Source organism: Gopherus evgoodei, chromosome 6 (assembly GCF_007399415.2).
Source record: "Gopherus evgoodei ecotype Sinaloan lineage chromosome 6, rGopEvg1_v1.p, whole genome shotgun sequence".
In the NCBI taxonomy this organism is placed as follows: Eukaryota; Metazoa; Chordata; order Testudines; family Testudinidae; genus Gopherus; species Gopherus evgoodei.
The window spans coordinates 123,519,553-123,536,251 of NC_044327.1; the positions used below are offsets into that span (position 1 = coordinate 123,519,553).

Genomic DNA, 16,699 nt, shown 5'->3' on the forward strand with positions numbered 1-16,699 from the left:
CCAGCCTCTCCTGTGTTCTTGTGGAGTGTAGATGTGTTTTTATTAACTTCAGCCTGGATAAGCTGCGTTCTCCACTGGCAACTGTTACAGGAAGAGTTAGAAGTATGTGCAGAGCAACAAAAGCATTTGGAAAGAGGGTGGTCATCGTATTTGTGCACATATATTCCAGAACAGTCTTTGGAGTTGATCCTGCTGAAATGTATCTTGAAAGGGCTTCCAGTTCATCACCTAAATCACTCGCATCAATATCGCGCATGTCATCATGTGACAACACTGTCTCTTGTGCCCTGCATTGCTGGTGTTGGTCTTCGTCAGGTACAGTGAGGAGTTTTGGAATGTCCATACAACATTCCAAATATACTGCTGTGTTCCTTGAGCTGCATGAAACATTCTTCAACTGACTGATTGCACAATCTAGCACCTGGTTAAAGAATTCAACTTTGAATTGTTGTTTGGGGTCTCTTATGGGATTATCCCATGCCTCGTAATCAAAATATCTTCTTTTTCAGTGACTCTTGTATTTTTGAATGGGTGGGAAAATAGCTTCAGTGTGAAGTTCCTCTGCCAGCTTCTGTGCACTCTTCAGAACGTTTTGAAATCCCTCATCTGACCGGTAAGACTGTAGGTATGACTTTGCTTCGTCCAGTTGTTCCATTGTGCCAGATATATCATGGTTAATGCCTTGGAGTCTCTTGCTTACAACATTCATTTCAAACAGTATGTCATGACATAACACTAAGTCACACAGAAATTTGAAGTTGTGTATGTTTCTGAATATTCCATTTCCTTCTGCCTCTGTTCTCCCACGAACAGTCCCTGTCATAGCATTATCCTCCCTAATGGCAATTATGGCATCATCTATATTCCCAATTTGGTGTTTGATAGGCTTTATTGCCTCCACTTGACTATCCCATTGTGTGGCATTCAGTGGTTTCAGTGTCAGAGAGGATGTTCCCAGATGTTGCTTCAAAATTTGCCATCGATGAGTTGATGCAGAGAAAAATACATAGATGCTTTGAATTACATTAAAAAAATTCAGCAGCCTCACTAGAAGCTGATGCTGCATCACTGACCACCAAGTTCAATGAATGAGAACTGCATGGGACAAAAAAAGCTCCAGGGTTTAACTCTTGGATCCGTGTCTGCACTCCTCTGTTCTTTCCTCTCATGTTGGCACCATTATTGTAGCTCTGACCTCTCATGTCAGCTATTGCAATTCCCGTATCTTCCAGCTTTTTAAGAAGCACATTTGTCATACCAGCTCCTGTAGTATCATCAATGTCAATAAATTCTAGAAAATGCTCTCTGACAGTCACCACTGCAGGGACATTTTCACTAGATTCAGTTGTTGTTACAAAATGCACCATTAAAGTCATTTGTTCCATATGGCTGATGTCAGGTGTGCAGTCCAGAATAACAGAGTAATATCTTGCTTACTTCAGATCTGCCACAATCTTCTGCTTGACTTTTGTTGCCAGTAACTGTATGATCTCATTTTGAATTGTTTTTCCAAGGTAGTGGTGTGTGTACATTTCTTGGGTGGTGACTCTTCTTAGATATTCCTGGAGTACAACATCAAACTCAGCCATCAGCTCCACAATTTTAAGGAAGTTTTCATTGTTTGGCACATACAGCTGATCTGAAGTGCCATGCAGTGCTAGGTTTTGGGTAGCAAGCATTCTCACAATGGCAATGAGCATTTTCAGAACATTTTGCCAGTAAAGAGACTCTGATGCAATCTTCTCTTGTTGCTGATCATCTATGGTGGCCTTTAACCTTAGTCTCATCTCAAGCTCTTTCCACCTATGGAATGCTCTCTGGTGATTTGCTACCTTCTCACGGCATGCCAGATTTCTAGCCAGATTTTTCCAGTCCTTTGTTCCTGTAGACCCAAATGTGGCTGGAACGTTAGACTGGAAGAATTTGCAACAAAAACAGTATGAAACATTCTGGGTTTTTGAGTACATAAGCCATGGCCTCTCCACTATGTCACCATTGGGGATTTCACGCCAGTAATGTGTTGGATGGAAACTTCCATTTTCATTGTCTTTGGAGAACGCAAAGTTTTTCACTCGCTGTGGCCCATGTAGTGCAAGGAAGTTCCTCAGGCTACTGCTCAAGTGGGTCCACAGTCCTGGATCATCTAGACTTAAGGAACTAAACTCAGCAGCAGCTGTTTCTTGTGCCTCCACCACACTCTTCTCTGATCTACACTTTTCTTCAGGAATGTGCATGATTACATCCATTTGAGATGGAGATATGGATGCTGTGGTAGCTGCCAGGTCACCTGCACACTGACTAACTGGAAGATCAGGCATCTCCTCACCACTCACATCCTCATTGGGGCCGGAAGGCTCAGCTTCGAACATTTGTGTCTATGCATCTCAGGAGAGCTCCTTCCTGCTTAGATAGAAAAGCTTCCTTTGCTTGCTTTCTTCTTCTGAGTGCTGCCCCAGAGGGGTGTTTTCTTCTTTCACTCATGACTGCTGTTCTGTGCCAGCTAGAGTGGCTCTCAACACTCAATTGAAGGGGACAGATAAGTAGGCTGTAGCAGGGCCTGAGTGAGGGAAGATATCAGCATCTTAAGGGTCTAACTTGCTTCTACTACTTCAGTTGACTGCCTGTTCTCCTCAGGTGGGTTCAGGGAAGCAGCAGGAAACAGGAAGCTCCCTGAGAAGCTGGTGTTAATCAGTCCAGGCTTCTGGGTGTACTAGAGAGGTACACAAGAGGCTTCTCCTCCTCTCTTTCCCTGCAGCTCCTGCTGCTTTCTGTTATTCCCTCTCACCTTTTCTTCTGCCTACCTGCTATGTCTCTTGTGCCCTCCTTCCTCCAGCACAGCACTCCACCATCTCTGTGCATCTAGAGCAGAGACAATACATATGCACCAGCAGCAGACACAATTTTCTACACTCTGGGTCCTAGTGGTGCCACCCTGCCCCAACAGTCTGGCACCTGAGGCTGCTGCATCAGTTCGCTTCATGGTAAGGCCAGCCCTGCTTCATTAGCTTGTTTAATGTTTTCAGTTTTGTTCCTAAATTGGACTCTGGAGATATTTTATCAGGGTGACATCATGGGTAGTTGCAATTTGCTGGAATATCGTAGTGTGTAGAAACGAACCTGAAATAATCCCCCAGTTCCAAACATCCCCAAACTTTGGATGTGGTTGAAATCTCAGCATGTAATTTTGGGCAATTCCTCTGTCCCTCATCTGTCAGATGGGGCTAATACTACTTCCTTTCTCCCACCTTTTCTCTGTGATGTCTATTTAGATCATAAAATCGTCAAGGCAGGGATTACCTCTTATTATGCACGTATACCAGGGGTTCTCAAACTTCATTGCAGCACGACCCCCTTCTGGCAACAAAAATTACTACACAACCCCCGGAGGGGGGACCGAAGCCTGAGCCCCACTGCCCTGGGATTAGAGGATCACACAGTGGATTTTGACCCTGAGCCAAAGGCCCGGTAGAATGGCATTGCAGGGGGCTCTAGGTTTGCTTGAACCAGCAGTCACTGTAACTGAGCGTGCAAGTTAGACCTGACATTGTGTGGGCACAATTTATGAATTAGACGCTGTGACGGGGCAAAGCGGCCCTGTGCTGGTACAGCAGGGGTTAACCCTTCTCTCCTGGCAGAGGAAGCCTGCCCCGGAAGCTCTGCTGGGCATGCTCCAGCTGGAGATCAGATATAAAAGCCTGCAGATCAGCTCAGTCTGGGCTGACGGCTGGAGGAGAAGGATGCATGCCACTACTTTCTGCAGAGGGAGGGCCTGTGAGCCAGGATCTGGGAGGCAGCCAAGCCGAGGCACTACCTGAGGAACAGGCTGGAGGACCTCCTGCTGCAGAGGAACTAGTATTCATGGTAGGAAGTTACCCAGGGGAACTATAGAGATAAATGGAGTTAAAGCTGTATTGATGCTTGGTGTGTTGAGGGTGGATCCCTGCTGAGTGAGTGGCAAGGGAAACTTGCTGCTATCAGGGCCCTGGGTTGGGGCTTGATGGAGAGGTTGAGCCTGAGTCCCCCTACCCCCTCACTCCTAAACCATGAGAGTTTATATGGACTCTGGCTGCTAGGCCATGTTACCCTGCTTGAAATTAGTTTTATGTGGACTCTGGCCACTAGGCCATGCTACCCTGCTCAAAAGGAGTTTTATGTGGACTCTGGATGCTAGGTTGTACTACCCTGCTCAAAAGGGGGTTTATATGAACTCTGGACACTAGGCTGTGCTACTGCTCCAGGCAGGGAGACAGTAGAGAAGAAGGCTGAGAGGCTGTAACAGGCTGCATGCAGAGGGGTGGCCACAAGGATGGGAGAGTGGTGAGGCATGGACACCCCATCCTCTCCCTGCCACAAGAGGGAGCTGCAGTGACAGGTCCACCGCAGACCCACAATATGAACGTAAGAGGAAAACCAAGAGACCCTGAACATGTATATTTAGGGTTAGCAGTGTTATCTGGGTAGAAGCTTCCTTGTTTTGGAAGTCAGTAGAAACTTTGATAAGCTTCCATGATGCAGAAAGCCACAAGCCCAGGAAAAATTTTTTTTGAAGGAGTGAGCTGTTTGATGTCAATGAAAGCCAGAGGGAGATTTTTTCTAACTGAATTTGTGCCTTAGACTGAAATAATTTAGGGAGTGAGATTGAGTCATTAAAATAACAATATTCAGGCTTTTAAAAATATATTGGCTCAGTCTGGAAAATTAACTAGTATGAACATCTGGTCAAAAATCAGTCCTTGCTGTTTTCAGTATCTGATTCATAATGAATGATATAAGAGTGTCCTTCAGAAGAGATTTTTATTAAATGAATAGTAGCCAAAGCTGAATTACAGTGGGACAACTCTGGAAATACATGTAACAAGGAGCTAATGAATATATTCATTTTGATTACCCTATTCTTACAAACGCAGAATTAATTCAGAATGATGGAACATTTAGGGCAATGGTGACTTTCCCATCATTTCTGAAATCTGATCTCTTCCCCTCCATCGCGCATAACTGTACAATGTCAAATTATCAAATCTGTGTGCCAAGACCAGATCTTAGTCGTCCTTCTCAATTAAATCTATCTTTCTGATTGAAATACATCAATATGGACCCTTGGTCTGACCCAGTACGGCCATTCTTATGTTCTTCAAGTCTATCCCACGGTCTGCAGTATGCTCCACTAACAATAAAAAACAGTGACTATATCCTATGGACCATGATCGATGCTGTGCCAAAGCTTCTTGCCCAGTGAAGAAGGATCCCATTCACTGAGCCATGCAGAGATCCCTTGTGCAATCTGGAAAAGATGGGTGTTGCAATCTCTGTGTGTGAATCTCCCTTTTTAAACAAGTTGCATTTGTGCATGGACTGTAATATGAATGCAGCTGCTTTCATATTAGCTCATGTGAGTCAATATATAATCTAATAGGCATTCAATATGCAAACCATATTCTGCTTCTGTGAGGTCTCATCCCACCCAGACAGTTCCTTTTGGCTTCTATTCATGGCCTCAAAAGACTATGGACACTTTCAGCTTTGCTGCACTCACATTTACTATCTGGATCTCAGACTTAACTGAATCACTCAAAGATTTATGGCACCCATGAGGGACCAGACATTGTGTTGGGTAATAGATTATGCTAATACATCCGTGTTGGCTTTTATCTGCAACAGATTTAATATTGATTTGCTCTATTTTAATATTTAACAATGTGCTTCATTTAGGCAGTAATTCCAGAAAAGAACTTACATACAAATGCAAAGCACTCCACTTAGGAAGGAACAGTCAGTTGCACACACATAAAAGGGAAATGACTGCCTAGAAAAGAGTATTGCAGAAAGGGAGCTGGGGGTCATAGTGGATCACAAGGTAAATGTGAGTCAATAATGTAACACTTGCAAAAAAAAAAACTCGAACATCATTTTGGGATGTATTAGCAGAAGTGTTGTAAGCAAGACATGAGAAGTAATTTTTCTACCCCACTTCGTGCTGATTAGGCCTCAACTGGAGTATTGTGTCCAGTTCTGGGCACCACATTTCAGGAAAGATGTCAACAAATTGAAGAAGAGCAACAAAAATGATTAAAGGTCTAGACAACATGACCTGTGAGGGAGGATTGAAAAATCTGGGTTTGTTTAGTCTGGAGAAGAGAAGACTGAGAAGGGACATGATAACAGTCTTCAAATACATAAACGGTTGTTTACAAGGAGGAGGGAAAACATTTGTTCTCCTTAACCTCTGAGGAAGGACAAGAAGCAATGGGCTTAAATTGTAGCAAGGGTGGTTTAAGTTGGACATTAGGAAAAACTTTCTAACTATCAAGGTAATTAAGCCCTGGAATAAATTGCCTAGGGAGGTTGTAGAATCTCCATCATTGGAGGTTTTTAAGAGCAGGTTAGACAACCACCTGTCACAGATGGTCTAATGCAGGGGTTCTCAAATTTCATTGCACCACAACCCCCTTCTGACAACAAAAATTACTACAGAACCCCAGGAGGGGGGACCAAATCCTGAACCTGCTTGAGCCCCACTGCCCTAGGTGTGGGGGCCAAAGCCCGAACTCCACTGCCTAGGCAGGGGGGGCCAAAACTGAAGCCCAAAGGCTTCAGTCCCAGGCAGTGGGGATCGGGCTTCAGCTTTGGCCCCAGAAAGTCTAAGCTAACCCTGGTGACCCCCATTAAAACAGGGCCGTGACCCACTTTGAGATCCTGACCCACAGTTTGGTAGGGTGACCAGACAGCAAATGTGAAAAATTGGGACAGGGGGTGGAGGGCAATAGGAGCCTATATAAGGAAAAGACCCAAAAATCGGGACTGTCCCTATAAAATTGGGACATCTGGTCACCCTACAGTTTGAGAACCACTGATTTAGTACTTAGCTCTGCTTTGAGTGCAGGGGACTGGACTAGATGACCTCTCGAGGTCCCTTCCAGTCCTATGATTCTAAGTACATGTTTAATTTTAAAAATTATGTATTTAGCAAAGCACTTAAGCATGTTAAGCCTGTGCTTTGCTGAATCAGGGCCCCAGTAATTAGTACAAGCATAAAGTAAGTTAAAAATAGTCTTACTTCAACCAAAATCTCTTGCAATATATGTTGCTCAGATATACTGGATGTAGGTTCTGTACCATACGTAGCAGCCACAAACAGGCTGAATATGATGTGTGAGGGGCAGGGGTGGAGTGAAGAGAGGGTTGAAAGAAATTCCACTTATGAGTTGTGAGCTTATTTTGCTTAATTTTGAAGTGACTTAGTATGTCTGAAATTTGAACTCAAATTTAGTAGGCTATTTATAACAGTTATTTTGATTTAAAGAAACTTAAAAAGCCTCTGACCCCCAAATAACTATCTAAGGCTTTAGATATCTTTGCCATCAAATAAAACTACAACCCATCATCAGTAAAAGAGTTAAACGAGGATTTGGTGGAAGGAATGATATGAAAATCCTCAATCAGATCTGCAAATATGGACCCACTGAAATAAAAAAGCAGAATAGAACGTTCATCCCTCTGTCCCATTTGCTCTCAGTCATGCTGCAGTTTACAAGACGAGGCTCTTAGGATGTCTATGAAGAGAGAAAAAATCTGGTGCACCTCTGCACATGAGAAGTGCAGTAAGATTCTTACCAGATTCTGTCCTTTTACAAATCTCACTGCGTGGAGCTGGCTTGCAGACGTCAGATGCACAGAATCCGCTTTCAGTGAAGATCTCCCCGAGTATTTGGGATTAGATATCAGTATTTTTTTGTTAATTCAATTTTGCTTCATTCTGGCTTCTGAGCAAACAATGGGCTCTCTATCATTGTCTGAAGCACATTCATGTTTGTGCTAAGGCACCCGGAGTCTCACCATGTAATCTGAAAGAATTTTTCACAATGGATTATCTCTGACAGTATTTAGCAAACATGTCACATACCACAATATGGGCCAGCAGTATGTGAGAGAGGCTGCCTCTTGCAGCCTCATAGTATAGGCATCAAAGTGTTGTGTACCTAGAGCTACAAGAGGTGTGACTTTGCCACAATATTCGTAGTTTTAATATCAGATAATTAAGGTGCCTCACAGAATTAGATAGCCCAGCAATTTAATGGGAGGGAGGAAATGTTAGAGTACTGGATTGAGAGTCAGAACTCTTGGGCTCTTTTCCAAGTTCTGTCACTGACTCACTATGCAACCTTGTGCAAATCACTTAACCTCTCTGTGTCTCAGCTTCACCTGTTCATAAGAACGGCCATACTGGGTCAGACCAAAGGTCCATTTAGCCTAGTATCCTGTCTTTCAACAGTGGCCAACGCCAGGTGCTTCAGAGGGAATGAACAGAACAGATAATCATCAAGTGATCCAACCCCTGTTGTCCATTCCCAGCTTCAGGCAAACAGAGGCTAAGGACACCATTCCTGCCCATCCTGGCTAATAGACATTGAAGGACCTATCCTCCATAAATTTATCTAGTTCTTTTTTGAACCCTGTTATAGTCTAGGCCTTCACAACATCCTCTGGCAAAGAGTTCCACAGTTGACTGTGCTTTGTGTGAAGAAATACTTCCTTTTGTTTGTTTTTAAACCTGCTGCCTATTAGTTTCATTTGGTGATCCCTAGTTCTTATATAGTGAGGAGTAAATAACATGTCCTTATTTACTTTCTCCATTCCCATCGTGATTTTATAGACCTCTATCATATCCCCCCTTAATCATCTCTTTTCCAAGCTGAAAAGTCCCTGTTCCATAATCCTAATAATTTTTGTTACTCATTTTTTGTACCTTTTCCAATTCCAATATATCTTTTTTTGAGATGGGGTGAGCAGATCTGCACGCAGTATTTAAGATGTGGGTGTACCATGGATTTATATAGAGGCAATATGATATTTTCTGTCTTATTATCTATTCCTTTCCTAATGATTCCCAACATTCTGTTCACTTTTTTGACTACTGCTGCACATTGAGTGGATGTTTTCAGAGAGCTATCCACAGTGACTCCAAAATCTTTCTTGAGTGGCAACAGCTAATTTAGACCCCATCATTTTATATGTATAATTGGGATTATGTTTTCTAATGTACGTTACTTTGCATTTATCACCACTGACTTTCATCTGCCATTTTGTAGCCCAGTCACCCAGTTATCTGAGATCCCTTTGCAGCTCTTTGCAGTCTGCTTTGGACTTAACTATTTTGAGTCATTTTATATCATCTGCAGATTTTGCCTCCTCGCTGTTTACCCCATTTTTCAGATCATTTATGAATATATTGAACAGCACTGGTCCCAGTACAAACCCATGGGGGACACCACTATTTACCTCTCTCCATTCTGAAAACTGACCATTTATTCTTACCCTTTGTTTCCTAGCTTTTAACAAGTTACCTATCCATGAGAGGATCTTCCCTGACAGTTTATGGTAAAATGGAAAAAAAATGCATACCAATCTCAGGGGTATTTTGAGGTTTTATTAGTTTGTGTTAGTAAAGCACTAGGAGATTGTTAGGTGAAAGATGATATAGACATTCAAAATATTATTATTATACCTGACTCTTACACATTCCAGTATTGTGCCGTCTAGACTGTAGTATTGTGTTGCATGTGTTATCCACATCAGTGACATGAGAGGCTTCCTGCATGTTTGGTTTTTGGCTAGGAAACATTATCTAGGCCAGGAGTTGGCAATCTCTGGCATGCGGCTTGCCAGGGTAAGCACCCTGGCAGACCGGGCCAGTTTGTTTACCTGCCGCGTCAGCAAGTTCGGCTGATCGCGGCTCCCACTGGCCACGGTTTGCCGTCCCAGGCCAATGGGGGTGTTGGGAAGCTGCGGCCAGCACATCCCTTGGCCCACGGCTCTTCCCGCCACCCCATTGGCCTGGGATGGCAAACCGCAGCCAGTGGGAGCCGCGATCGGCCAAACCTGCCAATGCAGCAGGTAAACAAACTGGCCCGGCCTGCCAGGGTGCTTACCTTGGCGAGCCACCTGCCAGAGGTTGATGACCACTGATCTAGGCTATCCCATGCTACTGGTAGCTCATGGTATGGCGTAATGCAGAGGTCACACCATAGCTCAAAAAACACTGTTGCATGCCACTTGGCTTTTCGTTCCAGTGATATGCATGATGCAAAGTACTGCAACCCCATTTTGCGTTCCCGATAGCCAATTTCTGTGTCAGGTGCTTGCTCACACCTGGTGTAAACATTTTAAAAAATCTGTCTCATTTGACTCATCCCAGGAGTAGGAAGCTTTAAAAGATGGTCACAAATGAAAAGCCAGATTTTCAAAGGGACACTGAAACAAGTGCGCAAATGGGCAATTGTGCCAATAGTTAACAATTTTGCATGCACATGTGAGTGCAAAAATATCACACATGGATGCTCCAGCAAATATTGCGGGCACATTTGAAAATTTGAGTATCGATATCATATTTCTCAGTTCTTGCAGAGAGGTGTTTCTTCAGGGATGGTGTCCCTAGTGTTATCAGATTTGGCCGTTATTCTGGGGTATGCTCATTTATTCATGTTACTCTTCTGGGTGAGGGGAGCCAGTTCTGTAATTCTGTCAATGTACTGCTTGTGTCACTTGTGTTTTTCATAAGGAGCTCTACTTCTCCGCTCTGCAAGTTTCCTCCCAATGGAGCTGTTCTGCAGGACCTCGATTCCCCAGGGCTGGATTCTTCCAGCCCCAGAATCAGATGAACACACCCACCCATACACATTAACAGAGCAAGTCTGAGCAGACCGGGTCAGTCAGCACTGTAAAGCTGACCCCTTATGTCTCTGGACTCACTGGGCTGGATGAAGCAGCACTTTCAAGCTGCCTCTCCTTATATGACCCTGGGCTCCAGGGACTGGGTCAAGCAGCACTTTCAAGCTGTTACCCTTATGCGTCCCAGATTCAGCATGGCCCTGTCCCCACTCTCACATCACAATTATACTGGCAGTAACCTACTTGATGAGCAAACCCCACAGTATTTTGGGTGCTGCAGGGATCTTTAGCTTAGGTAAAAGAAGCGTTGCTGTAGAGAGAATGGGGGAAGCTAAAAACACAAGAGTAAAGTTCAGCGAGAGAGGGAAGCAACCAGCTTAACCAAAAAGTTATTTATTGAATAATAGTCATAACTACACAAGGAGGGCTAACCCAACATAACATACATTATTAAAGGTTAATGCCTAAAGTAGAAAGGAAAACAGAGAGAAAGAGAAGGGGATCTCACCGCTCCCTGAAGCTTGAACTGGTCGTGGTTCCCAGGTGATGAGGGTAGGAGACAGGCAGAGGCCCCAGCATGATCAGTCAGGGAAAGATGAAGTCCCAGTGGAACTGATGCATAGTTGGGATCTAAGCATCAGAATCCTGACTAGAGAGAGTAGGGATTGTTGAGAAAATACAGTGGTTCAAGGGAGAACACTAGATTTGTTTATGGGTACACTGATGACTCAAGGGTTTTCTTTAGGTTAGACAATAGGAGCTGATCACTCTTGGCTATGGGTGGTGTCTTCTTCCAGGGAGCTCACAATGCAACTAGGCTGCTTCAGTATTTTGAATATCAGTCAAGGATTCATTACTAGAATTGGTCTGATAACTGCTGAGCTAGGTGTGGGCAGGTGTAGATTCATTAGCATCTGGAGCAGAGATTCCCATGATGCAGTGCTTCCCTGCTTTTTCTGGTCCCAGAGTTCAGTGCGGTTCTTTGTTCTCCATTCTGTATGCAAATTGAGATGTCTCCCTGTCCCATCTTTCATGCAGATGAGTCTAGGGAAGTTGTCTCTGTTCTTCATTCTGTATGCTAATGGAGACATCTTAATCTTGTCATCCTTGTCAGGAGGGGTTTAGGTGTCTCCCAATGCCCTTCACTGCTCTCTGCAAGTTTTTTCCTCTGATGGGTTTTGGTTTAAGCAAAGGCTGGGGGTGTTTCATGAGTCAGGCTGGGTACTGCACCCTGGTTCCCCAAGAACACAGAACTGACTGTTATCACTAGCCTCTGTTTAAAAGAAGCTGGGAATGGGTGACAGGGGATGGATCACTTGATGATTACCTGTTCATTCCCTCTGGGGCACTTGGCATTGGCCACATTCAGAATACCGGATACTTGGCTAGATGGACCTTTGTCTGACCCAATATGGCCATTCTTATGCTTTCTTTTGCTAAGTTGTAGTGCTAGTTTGAAGGCAATGAGCATAAATTATCTTTTACTGAGGACAGTATTTGTACAAGATTATATTTGTCACAAACTTCCCAGTTTCTTAGATATTTTCTCATACTCTCTTCATTGCTCCAAGGACTTAAAATTCTTCTGGGAATGTCCAAAATTCAGTGTCCTCAAGGACCATGTTTTCCAGTTAGCTCTGATTTAGCAGATGAAGGTGAAAAACACAGGTAGCCAAACTACTCCTGAGTGATCGCACACATGTTGATGCTGAGGAGAGAGAGTTGTTGCAGATAATACTGGCATGTAGACCAGGATCAGAAATAAATAAAGGATATTCTGGTTTGGGGCAGTACAACATATTCGCGTGATTCCCCCTCTCCCTTCCCCAATGCTACTCCCTCTAAGATCTGGAGGATCACAGGGCATCACACTGCTGGTTGGTGCTGAGATTACTACTAGCCCTTGAAATATGTAAATGGCCAAATTCTGCTCTCTGGTACTTTGGTGCAGTCAATAGTCTTACTCCAGATTTGCAGCAGTGTAACAGAGCAGCATTTGCTCCAAAGAGAACCCCAAGTTTCTAGGGCAAGATTTTCAAAGGTACTAAAAGCAATTAGGCACTCAACTCCCTTTCAAAGTCAATGGGAGATGAGCATCTAGCCCCCTTTTATGCCTTTCAAAATCTCTCCTCTAATCTCCACAGGAGATCTGTCCATATCACATATGTTCTCAGCCTGGGACTCATCACTGCTTCCCTTCCATTACTGCTGAATGGCAACAGGGTGCTGGCTAGATCCCAGGTAGACACGAGGGAACTCCCAGGGGATCCTAGTATAAAACTACTGTCATATTATACATGTTTAAGTGCATAAATTTTTAGAAGGACCATATTCGGTTCTGTGGGTGGAGACTTTGACAGATGGGATCCTGTTGTGGCTGTGGCTTCATTATACAGCTGTCAATGTGTCTGTTCCCCTCAGTGTGATGTGAATGAATAAATTCTTGTCATTTATTTTTCTGAACAAAGTAAATGGCTAATTTGTTTTTAAAGGGTTAAAATGAACTGAGGAAAATAGGTCCACCCATGTGAGTTCATAATCAAATACACTTAGTTTATTAATATTATTTATTTGTATTATGATTGTGTTAGATGCCATGGTCAGGACCTAATTGTGGTAGATGTATCAATTCAGAGTAAAGATGGTTTTTGCCCCAGAGTTTACACCCTAATTGTTGTACTCACCAAATTCAGTTTTGACTTCATTTTGCTGCCACTGGACTTTCAATACAGCAGTGGGAGAGTGTACTGGATCCAACAGTGCCTTGTGCATCATTAAAGGATTGTAAACTAAGGAGACTGGACCTTGTGTTCTGAATGCAGAATCTTTGGTGGTGATGGTGATGTGTGAGCTGCCAAGAACAGATCTGGACTCAGATCCCATGCTGAATTTGCTGGCTGGTAGTTAAAAAGATGGTGTTTTTCTGTTTGCAAATGGACCACATTTGGGTAGAGTCCATGAGAGAGATTGAATGTGGACCCCACTGTCCCATTTCCATGGAAACTACTTGTCCATATAGAACTATACTTCAGATAAGACCTAAATTGTAATAACTTCATTAGGGATCCCACATGGGAGCTTTGAATGGGACTAGAGATAATATAATTGTATCTGTGTCTTGCCCCGAAACGGCTCTTATCCCACGGAATAGCCCAGAGGCAGATAGCTTTTCTGCCACCTTTGCAGCCCCCCGGTATTGTCTTTGCCCCACTCTCCTGCACATTGCCAGCTCAGACCCTGTCCAGTATAGGCCCCAGCATGTTGGTTTGAACAGCTGGGATAAAGGCACCCTGGGCATTGATTTAGTTGTTTGCAGGTTTATTCATATTAAAATCTTGTTGTTTTACAAAGGACTTTTCAATTTTTTTCCAAAAGAGATTTTACCTCCATAACACATGAAAAAACTGACCTCCCAGCTGATCCACTTTATTTGTGGTTAAAGCTTTCATAGGTCGCTGCTTTCAGAAATAAACATTCAGGACCTGCTCCTGCTCTCACTGAAATCCAGGACAAAACTCCCATTGATTCAAATGAGAATAGGATCGAGCCCCTACCAGCAACTGGAAAGCTTAATAACAGTTCTGATGGCTGGAGGCAAGATATCGCTGTTTCACCCCATAACAAGAGAACTGTTCATGGTTGAGGAACAATCAGAATATTTGTCTCTTTAGATGAATAGTTCTTTAAGATTGCACTGAAAGTCAATATTCCCCATCTGCGGCTGTGAGGCTATCCAAAGCCTGCAATAAATCAGCATGCAGGAACTGAGAGCTCTGTCCTTGAAGAGATGCACAGTGACCTTGCTTATGTTTACTCCGGAGGAATAAGCAGGAAAAACATAGAAACCCAAACAGAGAGAGCAGCGATGACGGAAGGCACTGCATGCTTACGCAAATGTTACAGTATCAAAGGCATTATCTGAACCTCCCCTTTTTAAATAAAATGCAGCTTTTCATGATAGCCTAACCAGATTGCTGCTGCTGTTTTTGCAGGGGCCTGAATGAAATCCTCATGATCATTACATACTTGTTCGATAATAGTATACCCTGGTCACGTCTCCTTGCAACTGCATTTCGCTGGAATCACTGAGCAGAAGCAGAGAAGAGCTGATGACTATGTGCTGCCGAAGCAGGTTGCGGGAGCCCTGTATTTTCCACTGGCTGCAGTTTTCTGTTTTATTTGCCGCTTCTCCCATCTGGAATATCAAAGTGGGATTGAAGTAGATAATTGTTAGCAGCGGGTTTGAGAGAGACTGGGGAACAGAATGCCTCTCACACAGCACAAACTGCTCCGTCTGAAAGAGCTGTGAATAGATGATTTTTAGATGTTACCTACATCTAATGCTCCTGGAAACTTTACAGTGGAAATGAGCCATTGCGCCCAGTTCTTTAGTTAACAACCAAAAGGGGCAAGAAGGGGGCAGCAGGGCTGAACAATGGGACACCTTGTCCTTGGATTTCTCACAGAAAAGCTAGCAAATGTTTCCCACTGCCTTCCAGTGAAAAGAGCGTGAACGCTACAGTGAACTGAATTTTACCCAACGGAGCTCAAGTAAGCTTTTTCCACAAGGATGGGATACAGTGACCCCTCGTCAAGCAGGGATTTGCTGGGGAACAGAACTTTGTTCTTCATCTTCATCTGTGCTTTTGCCGTGGTCACTTTGCTGCAGCAGATCCTGTATGGGAGAAACTATCTCAAGAGGTAAGAAGCTAGCAGAAAAAGTTCTGTTTGATCAGACAGATTTGTGACAGAGATCCTGGTGCAAATGGCAATCCAGTCATGCACTAATAGCATAAACATCCTGGCAGGAGTGTGAGAGAATGTGACTGGCAGCTGTAGCATTTGTCAGGATTATTAAAGAAAAATGCTAGGTAAGATATTAATTGTATGTATTTTAAATCTCAGTTGGTGTAAATCACTAGTTCTGCTGACATCATTGGACCTATGCAGACTTATACTAGCTGAAGATCTGGCCCAATGTGCCAAATTTTGCCCTGATTTATACCCTGTGTACCCTGCCACATGGCTGTCATCCTGTGTATGTCAGGGCAAAACTGGCCAGAAAGAATGAAGTGAGATAATTGTAGAAGTTTAATGCTTTTGTAAAATGAGTGCAAATGTATTTCCAGGAATTCATATGATTGTAGCAATATCAGAGGTCAGAATAACAAATGGCTCACATTATTGTTCCATGACAGTATTTGTATTAATTTGGGAGAAATGGTGTATCTGAATTGGCGGTGTCACCTAAAGATCACATCAGTCATCAGCCTGAAAATGGTGAATTTGACGTTTCCTGCTCAGGTCACAACAAAATACCAGCTGGGAAGGTCAAGTGTTTACCTGAACCTTAAAGGATTTATTTAAAAAATATTGTGGATGGTTTGATTTATAAAGTGAAATATTCCTATTAAACCCTTTTAGGCACCTGGGCTTCAATAACACGGGACTGCTGTGGAAGTTTTTGTTTTAATTTTAAGAGTAACTGGCAAAAAGAGATTTATGGTTTGATTCTCCCCTGCCTTGCATCTTCAGTAGTCATTTGCGTATGCAAAATGCATTTTAAATACTACCAAATGAGAAATTTCCTCACCGTGGGAGCGTTTCACAAGCACTATGCACTGACTTTACACAGATGCAAATAACAGAAGGGGCAGGGCAGTGGAAAAATCAAGCCCTAAATGTGAGTGAATAACACAGAAAGATAACCATATTTTAAAAAAGTTACGGGGAGAAGATGCAGTCAAAATTCTTCTACTGGGCCAAACTCTGTCCTGATTTATATCCTGCGTTTCTCCGTTGACTTCAGTGGTGCTGCAGAGGGTGCAAGAAAGAGCAAAAGTTGACTCCTAAGCTCTAACTTGCTCAGAAAAGCTGGTTCTGTTATTTTAGTCTGTCCTGCTTTGGTGGTTGCTATCACAAAAGCTGAAGCAAGGAGATGTCACAAGTTTTGTAAGTAGAGGTTAACGGACACTCATGTTGAGCTTAGCTGTGACTTTTAGTGGTTTGTGTCTCTGGTTTTTAATGAGTGTAT

The 16,699-nt window shown here is 43.3% G+C and overlaps 1 protein-coding gene across 1 annotated transcript in view; it reads left to right on the forward strand.

Moving 5' to 3' along the window:
- Positions 1 to 16,699, forward strand: part of ST8SIA5 (ST8 alpha-N-acetyl-neuraminide alpha-2,8-sialyltransferase 5) — a 112,881-nt gene that overhangs the window by 13,226 nt on the left and 82,956 nt on the right. The window contains 1 exon segment of the mRNA XM_030567900.1: positions 14,658 to 15,366. Coding sequence (XP_030423760.1) covers positions 15,236 to 15,366 — 131 coding nt within the window. The 5' untranslated portion in view covers positions 14,658 to 15,235.